The sequence below is a fragment of the Schistocerca cancellata genome, chromosome 8 (assembly GCF_023864275.1).
Source record: "Schistocerca cancellata isolate TAMUIC-IGC-003103 chromosome 8, iqSchCanc2.1, whole genome shotgun sequence".
Taxonomy (NCBI): domain Eukaryota; kingdom Metazoa; phylum Arthropoda; class Insecta; order Orthoptera; family Acrididae; genus Schistocerca; species Schistocerca cancellata.
Genome location: NC_064633.1, coordinates 493,257,510 through 493,276,183, shown reverse-complemented (window position 1 = coordinate 493,276,183; position 18,674 = coordinate 493,257,510). Strand labels below are relative to the sequence as shown.

Below are 18,674 nucleotides of genomic sequence, written 5' to 3'. Positions count from 1 at the left end.
AACGTCCTGCATCTTTTCGTGATTTCCTCAGTGTACCAGTGTGTTGGAACAGCATTTATTTGTTGGACATGGTTTATAACGTGGTTATAATATAAAAAGACATTGAATACGAGCTTGATGGAATCCAAAATGGCCTCTGCCATGTGCTTCAGTCAAAATATATCTATGAAAAGAGCGCAGCCACAGTACCTCTCGGAACGTATCCGCAAACAAAGTCAACTGTTTGAATTGACTTTTACTAAGAAACTGAGTTGAAAGACGGATGTATAGCTTTGCTTCAAGGCATAAAACAGTTTTTTTCGATGCACATTCGAAGACACGAAATTTATATTGTACAACAAAATTGCGTGGAGCACCCAGCACTCCCTCTTGCGTCAGGTAATACGATAGAGATACGTGTCAGTGTCGTATCCCTATGTGAACTGGTTATTCAATTACTTTGCTATGTGCACCATCAATGCTGGTTGCTTCAGCGCCGTATCGTGAGTAGCATCGCGTATCGTGTAGCATATCGTAAATCCCCAGTGAAACCGTGCTTAACTCACTTTTCTTATTCCACCGATTCGCACAGTTGAAAGTAGTTCAGAAAATCACCGTTCCGGTAGTTATTAGTAACGTAGAAACTGTGGCGGCCGATGCAAGCGAATGATCTCAGATGGAACCCTGAAGATAGGGCCAGTATCTATGGTCGGAGGATATGCACACACGATTAACTTTGGGCTGTAATTGTATGCTACTGTCAGAGTGTTAGAGCAAAGTGGGAGTGGGCGACGCCGTGGAAGATGTGAGCGATTGTTGTGTTGGGTGTGGTTGCTTAATAATTTTGAAGGTACCAAATTTAGTGAACATTGTAGCCGCCCTTATCGGATACACATCTTATGTCTTCCGTTCGTAGATCGTTATGCCATTAAAGCCACCTCTGCGCACTGGCTGTTTGCATACAAGAGTTGTCAACTTATGTTTTGGTTTGATTTGTTGTGGTAACTGTTGACAGTATTGTACCAGATCGAAATACTACACACACTGCTGACATTTGAACAACAATACCCATAAAGACGTCTATTTGCTTACTTTTTTTAAAAGAAATTACTAGTGTGTATACAATGGAGCTGATGCAGTAGTAATAACAACCGCAACTGATTTCTCTCTTTGTATTTAACGTTGCAAAAGTATTACATCCGAATTAAATGCGAACAGTGGATAGGGCATGGTACACCTTGTGATTGACATAAAATGAGTTATATCAATTTTTTCTACGATACGGGTGTAGACAATAAATAAATTTTATATATTACACACTATCAAAATATGCCAAGTGGACCAGCGCTGTATGTGGTTATTTCACGGCCAGCACAAGAAATTGATTACATTGTTTAAATACAGCACGAGTTGAAACTGTGCTGTAGGTACTTACTGCTGCTTTTTTTTTCTTTTTCTTTTTTTTTTTTTTTAAACTTCTAATGTGCTTACTGTATTTCATTCGAATAACCTTTATCCTAATATTAACTTTTCTTGTGCACATATTCATTAGTAGTTTCTTCAAAGCTGCTCATTGATGTATCTTTTCAAACTGTGTAGATATTTTACCAGAAAAATTGAAATGCTCGTGTTGTGTTCTTTTTTTTGAATTCATCATCTGTGTTTACAACCTAGCTGCAACACCTAGTAGTCATTTCTTTTGTGTATAATGCTTTCCTTGCATAGTGATGGATTTACATAAGAATTTTAAAAATTTATATTCTCAGTGAACAGTTAAAATTTGTAGCCCTTTAAATAATTGAAAGCAGTGATCCATTTTGTTTCTATTTTTTATTTCTTTGAGTGCTTTCTTCTATGACATAAAAGTTGTTTTGTGTGCTTCGCCAAAAAATTGTAATGAGTTATGCCTACATGTACAGAGTAAGTTATTTGGAGGCAAGTTCTGCTACACACCGATGCTAATATATCTGGGCATAGTGTGCAGGTGACATTCATTTTGCCATCATTTCAACATATTAGTTAGTGTCAGCATAAAATGTTTCTAAATAAATAGAAGCCAGGATTGCAATGGCCATATGACCATTCGGCTCTAGGAAACTTAACCTGTAGCAAAGAACAAACTGGGTCAAGTGTTTTGTGTCATGCAGTTTTTTAACGGGCAGGGGGTGGATTTGTTACTCATTTTACAAGGAGTGTGCCAGTAATATAGAGCAACTCAAGTTAATGAATACAATATATGAATTTCTTTTTTTTATGTTAGAATTTTAGAATTGAATAGATAGGCTACGACTTTAGTTTCTCTCTCTCTCTCTCTCTCTCTCTCTCTCTCTCTCTCTCTCTCTCTCTCTCTCTCTTTTCCCTCCAAGTTGGAATGGCTCCACATAATTTTACACCATACAGTTTACTGATACAAATTTAAAAATTAGTGAATAAATAAAACTAAATGGTTTATATTTTCGTGTCATAAATAAATGGTAAGGAAGGAAGGTATATTCAACACCAAAAATTTGTATTTGTGTGGGGATTAACTGAAACCTTCGATACTGCTTTGCCAACACGTAACCAAGCTGTCACTTTTCAACCTAACCTAAGACTAGGGCTAAGCTACAGATTGAACGCTTAAGCACAACTAAGATTTTGTATTTAGGTTCATTGTCTTTGCCAACTGACAAGCAAATTGTTACCTTTCATTATGACGTATATGTTGGGCTATGCTACAGTGCAATCTGTCACCACAACCTGTATTCTAAAAAAATAGTGTAGTCACAAAAAAAAATGTTATCACTGTTCTGTTATTTTCTGATTTGCCCATATGTTACATCACATGATGAAGCAGATATCTGCTATCGGTAGGTTCAGCTAACCTGTGCATGTGTGATTTAGGATAAGGCTTACTGTGTTTTTCCTGACTGTTTTCGTACACTTTAATTGTGTCAAAGTCTTTGCTTAACTGTAGCAGTGGTAACTTATTGGTAATTATGGTATTGCTTTCATCAGCAAAAATGATTTTTGAAGAAATTTTGCCTTGCAACTGGGCATCATATACTACACTCCATGATATTTCAATTGGGCACATGCCAGTCATCCACAGGTGAGCCATCAAAGACTGACAAAGACATCCTCCATTTTGCAACATGTCATTCGCTGAGAGTATCCCACTTGTGCAACAAAATCATGGTGACAGACTGAGCACGCTACCCAGCAAAAGTGCTCTCGCTGGTGGAACTCGGCTGTTCAGTGTTGCCATGGCCATTGGCACATATTCTCTCATCTTTGACTAGAGCAAATGGTGGAAATGAGGAGATCAGAGAGTTCTATGCATTATTCAACTGGTAGCCGCTGTCACGGTCCATAAGATTTTCTGTCGTGTACATTTCCATGGATTCTTTAATAATGGAGTACTTGAAAGATGTTGTCATAGCCAAAATTATTGTTTTATCATACTCTGCTGCATTTTCAGTGGAGGTACAATAGCAAGCCTGCTTCATAGCAGAAGGCAAGTACAGCACTGATATTTGGTGCAGCGTTCTTCTGTGGTGTGTATTCTGGCCTATATGAGCCATACCACACTGACAAGGTATTTTGTAAATTCCACCCTTCCGTAATAATACATGGTTCTTCACTGATCCCAACTCCATTAATTCATCTTCTCTATGAGGCCACACTATGAAAGTATCACCAAGTTAGTCTATGGGCTGCTGATTCAAATGCGCTCTTCTCATCGTCCTCCCACAAAAGGGCAAAGCACACAGGGGACTACCCATAGTGGAACCATCAGTCTGCTCAAAATTTTCATGGCTAAACATAAAACTGGTTGAGGAAGGATTGTGCCAAAACAAAGCAGTTTAGTCCACCTGAAAGTTGTTACCAATTATAGCCAATGAATCTGCTGGAAGGACTTTGTAAAAAGAGATACCATGTCGAAGCTATCTAAACAATCTGACGTACTTAGACAGAGAGCCCCAGTTTGTTGATAAAATCGGCAGAGTTTCATATATAATGTGAAAATTTGCTCACCAATGATCTCAGCAAAGGAGTAAGATATTTGGCTAATCTCAGCAAAGGAGTAAGATATTTGGCTAGATCAAATACTGGGACACCAATGTTGCTTACTATTGGCTGTAAAGGTAGACTTTCTTTATGAATTTTAGGAAGGCCATACAATATTGGTGCTACACAACTATGCAGTCTTGACCTGCATGGTCATTCTCCAGGTGTTAGGCGAGGTCATCCTCCTGGGTGCGTTTTCCTCCATCCTCTGTGCAGTATTGCTTTCTGTGCTGTTGACGATAATGAACTTCTTAGCTCATTTGAGCTTGAGATCCAGCACAGTAGCCAGTCTATCGTGGTGGCGCCGCCATGTACACTGCTGGTTGTAGCCCCCTGACCACACAGGGATTGAACTGCTGATGCCTGCGCCGTTAACTCCCAACGTATGTCAAGGAGTAGATGGTGTCGGAGTGGGTGACATCATGGCAAATGACATGCCATGAAGTGTAGTACGCCATCTCTTGCTGGTGGTCAATCATCAGCAGTCTCTAAGCGATAAAGGTCTTACTTCAATGCTAAGAAATACGACCCTGAATCATTCCCCTCCCTGGCCACACCATGGGAGGGACACCAGGCTGATGAGGGTGAAGCTTATTCACCCCGGTACCTCATATGTATGAGAGTTGATGGGGAATCTTTCTTGTCAATGAAACCTCAGTTTCTTGTGGAGCATTTAGAGGACAAGTTTGGGAAGGTAGAGGGCTTGTCCAAAATGCGGTCAGGGTCAGTCTTGATCAAAACAGCATCCTCTACCCAGTCACAGGCACTACTTGCCTGTGAAAGGCTGGGGGATGTTTCTGTTTCCATAATGCCCCATAAGAGCTTAAATATGGTCCAGGGTATCATACTTCACAGGGACCTTCTTTTGCAGTCCGGTGATGAGCTACACATCAATTTAGAGTGGCGAGGTGTCCATTTCATCTGGTACATCCACCAGGATCTGAGGGATAATCACGTTGCCACCGGTGCCTTCACCTTGGCCTTTGAGGGTGACACATTACCCGAGAAGGTCAAGGTGATGGTGTACCGCTGTGACATAAAGCCATATATTCCTCCCCCCGATGCAGTGATTTAATAGCTGGAAGTTCGGGCATATGTCTTCCTGCTGTACTTCCAGAGTCACCTGTCAGGATTGTGGATGTCCTTTATAACCCAATACTCCCTGTGCCCCACCTCCCAAAGTGTCAACTGCAGAGAGCACCATTTGCCTTGCTTGCCAGACTGCAGGATTCTTCTGAAAGAAAGAAAAATAATGGAATACAAGACCCTGGATCGATTGACCTACACTGAGGCTAAGAGAAAATATGAGTGACTACATCCTGTGCTTATGATGTCTATCTACATCACCGCTGTGAGAACGGTTCTACCATCTTCCGTTCCACTGTGTACATTTGGCTCTCAGAGCCATCAGACTCCACCTGCCCCCTTGATGGTGGGGGGGGGGCACTTCCCTTTCTGTTGCTCCTGCACAACCTACTTCAGGAGCAACCCCCCCCCCCCAACCATTTGGGGGCATCAGTCCCCACTTGTCAGCGGGAGCAGCATAAGTCTCCTTTGGCTCCTCTCACCAGGAAGGGATCCCTTGTGTCACTCCCTTTCAAGGTTCCTACCAGTGGCAAAGCTGACACCTGCAGTGGCTGAAGCAACCACAATTAGCTGGTCGAAGGGCTTTATGGTCCTCCTCAGTCCCTGAGACTGAATCAGTGAAGCCCTCTCGGCTGGACAAACCTAAGGAGCAGCGAGAGAAACCTAAAAAGAAATAGACTCCCGAGAACCAAGGCACTGCGGTGCACCCACACCCCCACTCCCTACAAGCTGTGTGTCTGAGGATGAGGTGGAGATTCTGGCGTCCTCCGAGGACCTAGATCTCGCTGGGCACTCAGACACAATGGATGTCGATCGCACAGGTACTCATCTGGTGACAGCAGGTGACCCTGAGGTGTAATGCCTCATTGTTTCATGCCTTCCCAGTCTCATAATCACATAATCCTCCAGTGGAATTGCGGCGGTTTTTTCCACCACTTGGCTGAGCTACGGCAACTGTTAAGCAATACACCTGCTTTCTGCATTGCTCTCCAGGAAAGCTGATTCCCGACGTATTACAGGAACCGTAGTGACTATAAAGGAGTGTCAGGTGGAGTTAGTGTCTATGTCCTGAACTCAGTATGTAGCGAACCTGTGCCTCTTGAAACCCCTCTTGAAGCTGTGGCTATCAGGATAAGGACTACACAGGAAATAACTGTCTGCAATATATATCTTCCTCCAGATGATGCAGTACCCCTGAACATATTGGCTGCACGGATTGATCAACTCCCTAAACCTTTCTGACTTTTGGTAGATTTTAACGCGCATAACCCCTTGAGGGATGGTGCCATGCTTACTGGCCAAGGTAGGGAGGTTGAAAATTTACTGTCAGAACTAGATGATTAAACATCTCTCATCTGACTACAAGCGACATCTCCTTGTCATCTTCAACTGGATCTGGTCCGATGGCGTCTTTCCATTGCAGTGGCGGGAGAGCACCATCATTCCAGTGTTCAAACCCAGTCAAAACCCACTTGATGTGGATAGCTATCTGCCCATCAGCCTCACCGACTTTCTTTGCAAGCTGTTGGAACATATGGTGTGTTGGCAGTTGGGTTGGGTCCTGGAGTCACGTGGCCTACTGGCTCCATGCCAGGGCAGCTTCAGCCAGGGTTGCTGTACCACTGATAATTTTGTCCCTCGAGTCTGCCATCCGAATACCCTTTTCCAGACACCAAGATCTGGTTGCCATCTTTTTTGACTTACGTAAAGCATACAACAAGACGTGGTGACATCATATCCCTGCCACATTGTATGAGTGGGGTCTCTGTGGCCTGCTTCCGATTTTTATCCAAAACTTCCTGTCGTTTCGTATTTTCCATGTCCAAGTCGGTGCCTCCTAGAGTTCCCCTCCCCCTCCCCTCCCCTCCCTCCCCCCGCATTCAGGAAAATGGTGTTCCACAGGGTTCCGTATTGAGTGTGTCTCTATTTTTAGTGGCTATTAAAGGTCTAGCAGCAGCTGTAGGGCCGTCAGTCTCACGTTCTCTGTATGCGTATGACTTCTGCATTTTGTGCTGCTCCTCCAGTTCTGGTGTTGCTGAGTGGCACCTACAGGGAGCCATTCAAAAGGCGCAGTCGTGGGCTCTAGCTCACGGCTTCCAGTTTTCAGCTGCGAAGTCGTGTGTCCTGTATTTCTGTCGGTGTCGCACCGTTCATTCGGAACCAGAACTTTACCTTAATGACAATCCACTCACTGTAGCGGAGACATATCGATTCCTAGGACTGCTTTTCAATGCCCGATTGACTAGGCTAACTACCCTTTGTCAGCTTAAGCGGAAGTGGTGGCAGCACCTCAATGCCCTCCACTGCCTAAGCAACACCAACTGGGGTGCTGATCGCTGTACGCTGCTGCAGCTTTACAGAGCCCTTGTTCAATACCGCATTGACTATGGGAGTCTGGTTTATGGTTCAGCAGCGCCCTCATCATTGCATTTACTTGATCCAGTGCATCACTGTGGCGTTTGCCTAGCAACGGGAGATTTTAGAACAAGTCCGGTGACCAGTGTCCTGGTGGAGGCTGGAGTCCCTCCATTGAAGGTTAGGCATGCACAACTGTTATCCAATTATGTTGCACACATTAGTAGTTCTCCTGTGCATCCAAATTACCATCTTCTTTTCCCAACCACGGCGGTTCATCTCCCGCATTGGCGGCCCAAGTCAGGGCTTACGATTGTAGTTTGCGTCCGGTCCCTTCTGTCTGAACTGGAATCCTTCCCATTACCACCTCTCCTCGAGGTCCGTTCATGTTCATCTCCGTGGTGTACACCTAGGCCGAGGATTCTTCTGGACTATTTGCATGGCCCTAAGGACTCCGTTAACCCTGCGGCTCTCCGCTATCACTTCCTCTCGATTCTCAAATTGTACCGGGTCCATGGCGTGGTTTACACCGATGGCTGGATGGCTGATGGTCACGTAGGCTTTGCATATGTTCATGGAGGAAATAATGAACAGCACTCCTTGTCAGATGCCTGCAGTGTTTTCACTGCAGAGCTGGAGGCCATATCTCATGCTCTTGAGCTCATCTGCTCATGCCCTGGCGAGTCATTTTTCCTGTGTACTGATTCCTTGAGCAGCCTACAAGCGATCGACCAGTGCTACCCTCTCCAGGACACATCGGGATCCCAGGCAATGAACTTGCCGACTGGCTGGCCAAACAGGCTATGCGTAAACCGCTTCTGGAGATGGGCATCCCCGTAACTGACCTGCGTTCTTTCTTATGCCGCAGGGTTTTTTGGCTGTGGGAGACGGAATGGCATAACAGTATGCACAACAAACTGTGTGTCATTAAGGAGACTACGAATGTGTGGAAGTCTTCCATGCAGTCCTCTCGCAAGGAATCAGTTGTCCTCTGTCGGCTCTGCATTGGCCATACGTGGCTAACGCACTGTTACCTCCTCCGTCACGAGGACCCACCTCGGTGTCACTGTAGCTCACAAAAGATGGTCATCAACCACTTGCTGGACTGCCCACTTTCCGCCACTCTTGCTGCGGACTTTTAACTTTCCCAGCACCCTACCTTTAGTGCTGTGCGACAGTGCCTCAATAGCAGCTTTAGTTTTATGTTTTATTTGTGAGGGTGGGTTTTATCATCTGACCTAAGTTTTAGTACATGTCCTTTGTCCCTCTGTGTCCTCCACTATAGGGTTTTTAGGGTGGAAGTTTTAATGTGTTGCAGAGTGGCTGTCTTCTCCTTTTTATTCTCATTATCACCCTGCCGTGGTAATCTGCTCTCTTGTTTTGATTTCTTGTACATGTGTCCTGCGTCTCTCTGTGGTTTTCTTGGCTGATTTTGTCCATTTTACTGTTTGTTGCCCTTGTGTCATTCTTGTGGTTTTCTCCTTTCTTCCAGCTGTGTTTTGTATGTCTCGATTATTTTACTCCCACCCTTGTGGAATTATTTTAATCGGAATGAGGGACTGATGATCTAGCAGTTTCGTCACCCCCCCCCCCTCACCCCCCTTTGTCACCCCTCTTTTAAACCAACCAACCAATCGGGGAAAAGTAAAGACACTGACCTAAGCTTGATAGGGATTAGAAGTTAGAGACGACACCAACTGTCCAGCAATGTTTCCTTAAGGAGAGCTCTGATAGAAAACTCATGTGGTTGGCACCTGGTATAGAGAACTCGCAGGAATCACTGATGTGCTAGCTAAGACTGAACTGCCGTTCCATGGTTGTGCACCGGCATAAATACCGTTATAGTGCATGGATACAGTGCGAGATGCTAGCGGCCATGTGACATCATGTAGGAAAATAGTGCCCGCAATTACGGTGTAGTGGTCGTGGAAGCACATGTGGTTGTGCAGGGTGGCATAGAATCTGAGGACAACAAGTCTGCATGTTGTTGTCTGGAACATTTACCAAAATAAGAGATGAGTACAGATTGGTGTTTGGATTGCAGATGCCCTGTGTCTTTTGCAGCAATGAAGCCTAAGTGTGGCCACCCTTGGGATATGAGTTTGTTGCAGTCTTGTAGAAGGGGGGCAGCAGTAATTTTCAGGTGAAAGTGTTTTTCTGACCACCATCTAAGTATGCCGACCTGTTGAAGGACAGTGTACTGTGAGAATCTGGAATTCACAAAATACCCTGCTAGTGTGATATCTATACTACTATATAAAGACAAGTCCGTCTTTAACGTTGTTACCAAAAAATCTTGAAATGTGATTGAGTAATTTACTTCAAATTTTTACGTGATGCTCTAATAAACATTTTATTTACTTCAGATCTTTACGCAAGTCAGTAATTAGGATTCAGACAGACATATTACTTTAAATGGCAGTGTAGAGTTTTCTGTTAAAACCGATTGTGAGAAAGAAATTGCTATGCTATGCTGTGCTGTGAAAATGTGCAGTTTCGTTTTCTTTCTTACATTAGTTTTAATTACAGTAGCAGGGCATGTAAACCATTAGACAAATTGTTTCTCCCATGTTTATATTTCGTCCTAATATATAAATTTTAAAAATATTTTACATACAACAGTGTGGTGTTTTGTTTTCTTCTTTGGCATTGGTTTTACAGAAAACAGGCAACTTTAATTTATGGCTTTGATTAAAATATTACTAAAGAATACGAATTGTCTAAAACTTTGTAATCCTAACCATTTGCTTATTAAAACTATGCGGAATACTGTCATTGAAGCTACTACCCCCACAGATCTAACTGCTGGAAAGGCCTCTCTCATACTCTTATATACCAGTAATCCCAACTAATTTACTCATTCATTTTGAGTGATTTTAATTCCCAATCAAGGTTTCATTTCGAATAAAGGTCAGAGAGAGGGAAGAAGAGGAGATGGATAAAGGGGGGGGGGGGAGGAAATGGACGTAGAGAGGGGGAGGAGGAACCGGACGGAAAGAGGGGGAAGGTGGAGATGGATCGAGATAGTGTGGAAGAGTTAATGTACAGAGAAAAAGGGGGGGCGGGAGAAGACAGACAGAGAGGAAGGGGGGACGGGAGGAGGAGTTAAGGATGTGTACCCAATTTCCATACATATTCAGCAATTGCAAAAGCATTGCTGGGTTTGCTAGTGTCTTACATAGGCCAGACCACATGCTTTGCCTAAGATCACTGCACTGCACTTGCCTTTTGAAACCAAGCAAATCGGCTATTCGGAAACATTGAATCTCCACTAGTTATTCAATGGAGTGTGATAAAACAATAATTACGGCCACAGCAATGTCTTTTTGGTGGTGGTGGTGGTGGTGGTGGTGGTGGTGGTGGTGGTGGTCCCATACTCCAAGCAGTGTAGGGGATGATGCGGGAGAACCCCACTGACTCCTAGGCAAGGTCCTAGTGGAGGTGGTTTGCCATTGCCTTCCTCTGACCATAATGGGTATGATTGATGATGATGAAGATGACACAACAACACCCAGTCATCTCGATGCAGGGAAAATCCATGACCCCGCCGGGAATCGTACCTGGGATCCCGTGCGCAGGAAGTGAGAATGCTACCGCAAGACCACAAGCTGCGGATGTCTTTTTGGTACTCCATTACTAAAGAATTCACGGAAATACACAGCAGAAAACTTAATGAACCGCGACAGTAGCTACCAGCTGGATAATGAGTGGAATCCTATCCTCTCAATGAACTGCTCTAATCAAAGATGACAGAGCATGCCTATCACCAAAGCAACTCTATTGGACTATCAGGTCCCACAGTTCCACCAAATAGGGTGCTTCCACCAGGTAGTGTGGTCAGTACATCAACATGATCTTCACACATGCATGGAATACCTCATAAGCATGTCATATATTGCAGAATAGTGGATGTCTCTGTCAGTCTTTGAAGGGCTCGTCTGAGAATGGTTGGAAAGTGTGCAAAAAAATCTCTGGATTGTAGCAGACGACTGGCTTCAACCCTAAATTGCTTTGGACATTTAGTTCACAAGGAAATTATTAAAATTCACAAAATAATTTAGTCTCCTAGTTTGACGTTTTCTGGATAGTCATTTATATAAACATTAAAATAAAAGGAAGTACCAGTTAGGCCCATTATACTCCCATGTGGAACTTTCACAGCTGACATTTTTCTCTACTGCACATTTGTTTTCTTTCAGCATGTTAAGTTCTAACTCTTCATAGTTCACTTGTAATATAAAATTGGAACCAACTGTTTTCTGTTTCCCATATACCTAGTGTGTCTAGGTAATGGTCAAGTATTTTGTTGTTTATTGTGTCAAACACTATTCAAATTAATTCTGAAGATATTTGCATAACAATGTTCTCTGTAATTACCATATAAACATCTTTGACAACTTGTTTCATTAGTAACACAGTTATTAGATAATAATAGTAAGATCATTAAATGTATTTCTTGTTAAGATGAAGCTGTCAGTCCCAGTGTTCAGTTCTCTATATATGATTAGTGTGGTTTCTGTACCAGATACTGCAGTTAATTTAGTAGTTAATGAAACTTTTTACACAGCTGTGTGAATTTTTATTTCAGGTGAACATACTCAAATTTTAGGACGAAAATGGCAACTGAGAAAGTGACTCTTGCAGATGCTCTGTCTAATGTGGACGTTCTTGATGAACTGACATTGCCTGATGAGCAACCGTGCATCGAAGCTCAACCATGCTCTGTTTTATACCAAGCAAATTTTGATACAAACTTTGAAGATCGTAATGGATTTGTTACAGGAATAGCAAAATACATCGAAGAAGCAACAGTTCATGCAAGTCTTGTAAGTCAAGAAATGCTTAAAGAAATATTTATTATATCATTTCAATAGTGAATAATTTGTAACCTGTGTATAAATACAACCGAAAGTACAGTGTAGCGAAACTAGTTGAACCTGTATTCAAGGCACTGGAGGAATGGATTTCAAATGCCCAGCTGGCTATTCAGGTTTAGATTTTTTACAAAGTCCTATGACCTTAAAAGGTGACTACTGGGGCAGTTGCCTTCTCCTGTGGCCTTGTCCCATTCCTGTACGACCAGGAATGTTGCTATGTATCTAACAATACCGGGTGAATTAGTGATCATAATAATTATTCTGAAAAGGTGGTCTTGGTCAAAGAATAGGCAACAGAAAAAGAAATCCACTCTGCTGTTAAAGGCTTCCCCAGTGTAACTGTTTGAATGGTTTTCAGGCATTTCAACAGAAGTAGTCGTGGAAACTGAATTTCCGTAACAACATGTGATGCATTGTCCAAGAAGCTTTGAAGTTAAGGTCCTTGATGATTTCCATATTGGAATGATGTATGTGGCAGATTATGAAAATTTATGCCAACTAATATGGTTTGTGCCAAGTCCTGCCTCTATGCAAACCTTTTTCTTAAATAAGGGTGTATACGACCTGGGACAACTGGGAGATCTGGGAAAAACCTGGGAATTTTTTCATCCGGGAGAAAACGAGGGAAAACCCGGGAATTTTTTGTTCTTTTAGTTTTCAGTTAAATTTTTGTATTTTTGACTGGTAAGAATTGATACTTAACAAAAGGATATTATTGTATCCCGCTATTGCAGAATAATACTGCAACAATAAAACGTGAATGAGAGAACAAAATGAAAATAAAACATAAATTGCAAAGGAAATGTGCCATATACAACAAGACACAGTGCTCATACAAGCGTTTGCCAACAGCAAAATGTGTCAAAGGCTTTAGGAAGACTATGAAATGCTTCATAACAACAAATTGTCTCCGATGAGCGTGACGTCAAAACTGTTTACATTAGATTTGATTTAGCAGTTACGAGTGGGCTCATGCACATGCGCAGTTGCAGTTGAGTGGCGTATGAGTAGTGCCTTCTCCTGTTTCTGGCTACAGAAATGTGGCTGTTGGCTGTGTAAGCAGTTGCTGCAAGCAGCTAGATGCAACTGGGAAAAATTTTACTGCTGTGCCCAAGCTGCCAGATTCACGCATGCGCAGCGGGCCCAGATCTATGATGGAGAGAGGGGAAAGGGGGGGGGGGGGGAGCAAATTCTTGAGGAGAAACACCTTGTTTCACGAAGCTCCCAGCATTCAGCGCACGTTGGTCTATTGATTACTCATATGATTTTTATGCACGTCCCTGTTGCTTTTTGAACACTCTCTGTAAGTTGATCTCTGAATGAATCATAAGCCGCACGGGGTAGCTGTGTAGTCTGAGGCGACTTGTCATGGTTTGCATGGCTCCCCCCCGTCGGAGGTTCAAATCCTCCCTCGGGCATGGGTGGATGTGTTGTCCTTAGCGTAAGTTAGTTTAAGTTAGATTAAGTAATGTGTAAGCCTAGGGACTGATGACATCAGCAGTTTGGTCCCATAGAAAAAAACAAGGAAAAAACCACACAAGTTGATTTTTGAATGCGTGCATAGTGTACGTGATTTCTCTGTCAGGGGAATCCCCATCACATGTAGAAATAAACTTTCCTGCAGGCAAAAGGGGACCGGGCTACACAAGCTGAGCGGAGTAAAGCTGAACGAGTGAACGCCAATCGCTGTCTGATTATGTTGTTGTTTGGGTTTGTGAATGATCAGCATTGTTATAATTACTAGGAAAACCCATAGATTCAGACTAACAGAGTGGAAATAAATGACTAACATGAATAACAGGTAAGAAAGATTATGTATTATCTTCTCGGTGTATCCAGGAAAATGAAATTTTGTCAGAAAATTTTTGGCCAGATCGCTACACTAGTAAGGGTCAGTTGTACAGTCCCCATCTAGCAGCCGCTTAAGTTCTGTTCTGGAAGTAGTGCGGAAAATGGTTTATACGAACATTCTAACAATGCCTAACCAGAGAATAATCAGGGATAACTAAACCGGTGATTCTGGCAGGGCGAGTGAAATTAACCATCAAATAAGTTTTGACAAAAGCAGGAATAGTTTCAGAATTAGTCATGACAAGATTGTTAGAACGAGGAAGGAGAAGAAATGGGGACATCACACAAATTGGGGAAGAATATGACGATTCCAAATTTATATAAAAATCTCGTACTATAACATCCACTATGGATAAAATTCATTCATACTACTATTTTTCGGTCTCATGCTCGAGAAACTGGAGCATATGAATGAAATGTTAAACTATTTTTTAACATAAAGCTTTTTGCTTGTAGTAGGCCTAATAGGCATTTTATGTTGGTCTTTGCAGATTATATTCTGTCATGTTATAAAAATGACCATTTGTGCCAAAACAGTCTCGTTTATTTGGTGTGTGTTACGATTTCTGCAGTGTTAGAAAGGTCTATTTTGTTTTATCTTGCAGACAATGACAAAATATACATAATCAGATCGGGAAACCACACCAGTCTTGGGTACTATTTGTATTAACAGCTTACGCAGTACTAGAGAACGATATTTTGATTTTTCATGTAGCATAACGTTTGACGAACTTTGCAGAAAGGAAAGCGCACCATGTAAAGCTGTAGCAAGATTAGAGAAAAAAACAATGCTAGGAGCTAAGAATTGAAGAAATGTGTGCTCTATTGCTTGTCTCTTGTCTTTACTGGTTTTATGTATCCTATATTTAATTTTATGTCACACAAAACGGAAAGTTATTAACTAACAGGCAATAAAGAGTGCAAATTTTCTGAAGAGTACTTGTTCTCCCGATTACAAATAATCCCATCCAGTAATAATTGCAAGTTTTATTTATTTTTTATTTTTAAAAAAGAGGGGGCAAACGTCAAACCGGGCGACTGGAAGCAGGAGAGGCACCACAGGACATTTTAATTTACACTGTCCTGAATATAGTTTGATGGCATCCAGTACAAAATATACATGTTTCAGTTCCACGGAGCGACATACAGTGGTGTGTGATAGAAGAATGCTGTGTGAAGTGGGGTGGCACTACACTCTGGCACACTTAATACCAAATAACATGTCTTACATTTACTCAAACATATATGTTTCATGCATCAGATTTTTCAGAAAGATGTACGCTACAAAATTGACATATTTTTGAAAATTTGATTTTTTAAATTTTTGACGTCATATCTCAAACGCTCGAGGGGGGGGGGGGGGGCCTTAATATTGCCCAGTTCGGAAATATCACAGATCCAAGGCTGATGAGCAGAGCAGTCTGATTTATAGTGAGGAATTGTGTAGTCTCCACGTGACCCGTGTTTACATGTAGTGATTTTACTGTTTTCTCTTTGTTTACTGCTCTCACGTCAAATGAAAACAAAACGGATTTCTGTGGCCAAGAGCTATCAAGTGAATTAAAATACATTCACATAATTACGGAAGGCTAATATACGTTATTAGTTTCAGATTTTATTTTATTTCCACTTTTCTGACAGCCATGCATTAATCGCCTTGTAGAACAATGAAGTTACTTTTGTCGGTTTGCTAAAGAAGTTGGGTTTTTATTAATCTCTTATGCTGAGGCAGTCAGTGCATTAGAAACGAAGTGTTTAGTTCCACACTATTGCCTAATTTCAACTGCTCACTGCATTTCAAGTGCACTTTTTCAAAGCTTAATATTAGGTTGAGGCCTACTTCATTGGGATTCTGGACATACCAATGTGCTCTTTTAAGTATGCACTTAAAGAGCACATGCACATGCCATTGTAGTATGGTTCACAAAATTCCGACGTTGGAGTGTCTTCTAATGTCATTTTTCTTTTATGACATAATGTAAAGTAAATTTCCTTTTACGCAAGTTGAACTATGTGCGAGAATGTATGATGAATTTCTTAAATCACAGAGCATTTGATGATGAACTGCTTAGAAGTTAGATCAGACATTCATGTCATTACTATTAGCAAATTGATGTAGCGCTACGGGAAGCTCTCTCCTCTACAGTAGCTACTTTGTGGAAAACTGAGGACAAGTCCCTGGACTCGACTAAAAATTTTACTGGTACATTTGTGTGATATATCTTAAAATGTAACATGTGCAAAAAATATCAACATTATATGTGAAAGCTTAGCTTCTCTTGCAGCTTATTAACCTTAGAGACCACTGTTATATGTGAAAGCTTTGCTTTTCTTGTAGCAACACTATGTACATTAATTTAAGACATTAACTTTTCCTGTTTGTGTATCTGCACTACTTAACAGTGATGTTGCTATTAGCTGACTACATCACGTGTCCTGTGGTCGGAATATCAGCTGGCGGGATCACGTGACATGAGTTATGACTGGCTTTCAGAAGTGCATCGCAATCTCGATTACAATGGCTCAGAAAGTAATATGCGGTGTTTGGTGGAATTCGAATTTATACTTTCGTAATACGAAAATATGTAGCGTACATGTTGCAACACACCAAAAATCTTTCCAAAAGGAGTTTTCTTCCCTGAGTTTCATTTTCTAAAGTTCCGAGAAATTCTACACCCATGTGTAAAAACGTACCCATTCAAAGGATTGCTAAGTTTTACAGTTCCAAGGGAAAATATACTATCACTTAATAACAAGGAAAATAGTGTGTTTTCACCTGGGAGAAAGTGTATTTTTAACCGGGAAACCCGGGAAAAATCCAAGATTTTTTTTTCCTTGTCCACGTATACACCCTGTAAATATTTAATGAGAGTGGTGTTGGTTAACGATGTGATAAGCACACAGATTGACTGATGATGTCATTAACGTGAAGGTGATAGGTGGCTTACAAAACAGCTGATGGTTGGTATCACAAATAACTTGAAAACATTAGCATAATAAAATCTGAAAAGTCATTGGATCTTCTGCGAACCAGGGGGCTTTGGGTTGGCTTGTTCTTGTTATTAACTCTGTCATATACATTAGAAAACTTGACAAGATCGGGCCACAGCGGAAAGATAGGGGATTTTGATCAGGGATGTAAATGTAGCCATGAAATACATATTGTATTTAAGACAAGGCATACTGGCTGCCGCACCACGGTTATTGTTGCAGGTACCAGTGACTTTTGTAAGACAGGTGAGAAATAAGTGCACCTTCTTCATTTGAATGTAGTTGCACCTAGCAGTGTCTGATGCTAATGAAACTTGGCAGACATTTTGTGTGATGTTCTAGTATTCTTGAAGGGCAGTATTCTGGAAACACACACAATACTTCATAAAATTGGCAGCATAAAATTGGCAGTAGTATCTTGTTTCACTTCTTTTATGATGTGTTGCGCAAACTCTGCTAGGTTGTGCTGGATATTTTTTTCTTCCACTTCCCACAGTAGTCGGAATAGTATATTCTTTCATGTTCCCTGACAATCGACTGGGTGGATCCTTAGCAGATGCTGATTTTGTAGGTTGAATTGCTTCAGTTTCCACCATAGTTGCTGCGCCCGGTTGTTGATCAATAGTCCAGACTCTTGCAACTTCTTTTAGGAATGTTCTGATAGTTTTTTAATGTCTGGATTTAGTTTTTTATACACTTTGTATGCAAGCAAAGCATGATTTATTAGAAACAAAACTACTTTCTTTGTCCATTTATTGATTTTTTGCATTTTTGTGTCGTACGTGTGGATGCATTGTGAACTGTTATCATTCTCACCTCCCTTTTATCTTTCTACACCTACAGCAACATGTCACCTTGTCTTTGAAATGTAGTGTCACCTTTCTTTACAGATTTGGCATCTGTTTGTAGACACTTAGGGGGACCTCAATTGATTCATATTGTATCACAAGCTCTTGTTTTCCTTTCTAGAAGCAGAGTAGCATACACCTTGAGATCTGGCCACAGTGGCATGTCGAGTAGTCCCCTGTTCAAAATGTTGGAGGAATACAACATTGCATATGGTGTTTCCAATTAGGAGTTAAAAAATACTGGCGTGTTCTACCCTTGCAGCATGGGGGTGGGACGCCACATGCCATTGGATATTCAAGGGCTATTGAGTAGTATATCATAAATTATGATTGTGTATCCATTTCTATTTCTGCGATTACATTGCCGTCTGTGGTGAAACAAAGAAAATGCTTCAGACAAAATGTATGTAGAGTTTGCCATGGAATTGTAATCTGCAGTAAATAATGGGGCTTCCCATTGAAGATTTCAATTTTACCCCTGCTACCAACTGCATGGGGTGGTGTGGTGTCCGATTGAGTTTGGTATCAGTAGATGTCCCCCTCTTAGACAAACAGATTGGAACTATAACTTTTTTTGATCCAGTTTGTAGTTGTCAAGATATTTCATTGTCTTCAGTTAAAATGAACATCCTGTCTA

General features: G+C 41.6%; 1 protein-coding gene across 2 annotated transcripts in view; it reads left to right on the top strand.

The window, feature by feature from the left end:
• Positions 1 to 682: 682 nt before the first annotated feature.
• Positions 683 to 18,674, top strand: part of LOC126095197 (cytoplasmic FMR1-interacting protein) — a 159,206-nt gene continuing 141,214 nt past the window's right edge. For both annotated transcript variants that reach the window (XM_049909930.1, XM_049909929.1), the window contains exons 1-2: positions 683 to 829; positions 12,059 to 12,296. In XM_049909930.1, the coding sequence (XP_049765887.1) occupies positions 12,087 to 12,296 (210 nt within the window). In that variant the 5' untranslated portion in view covers positions 683 to 829; positions 12,059 to 12,086. The remainder of the gene's footprint in view (positions 830 to 12,058; positions 12,297 to 18,674) is intronic.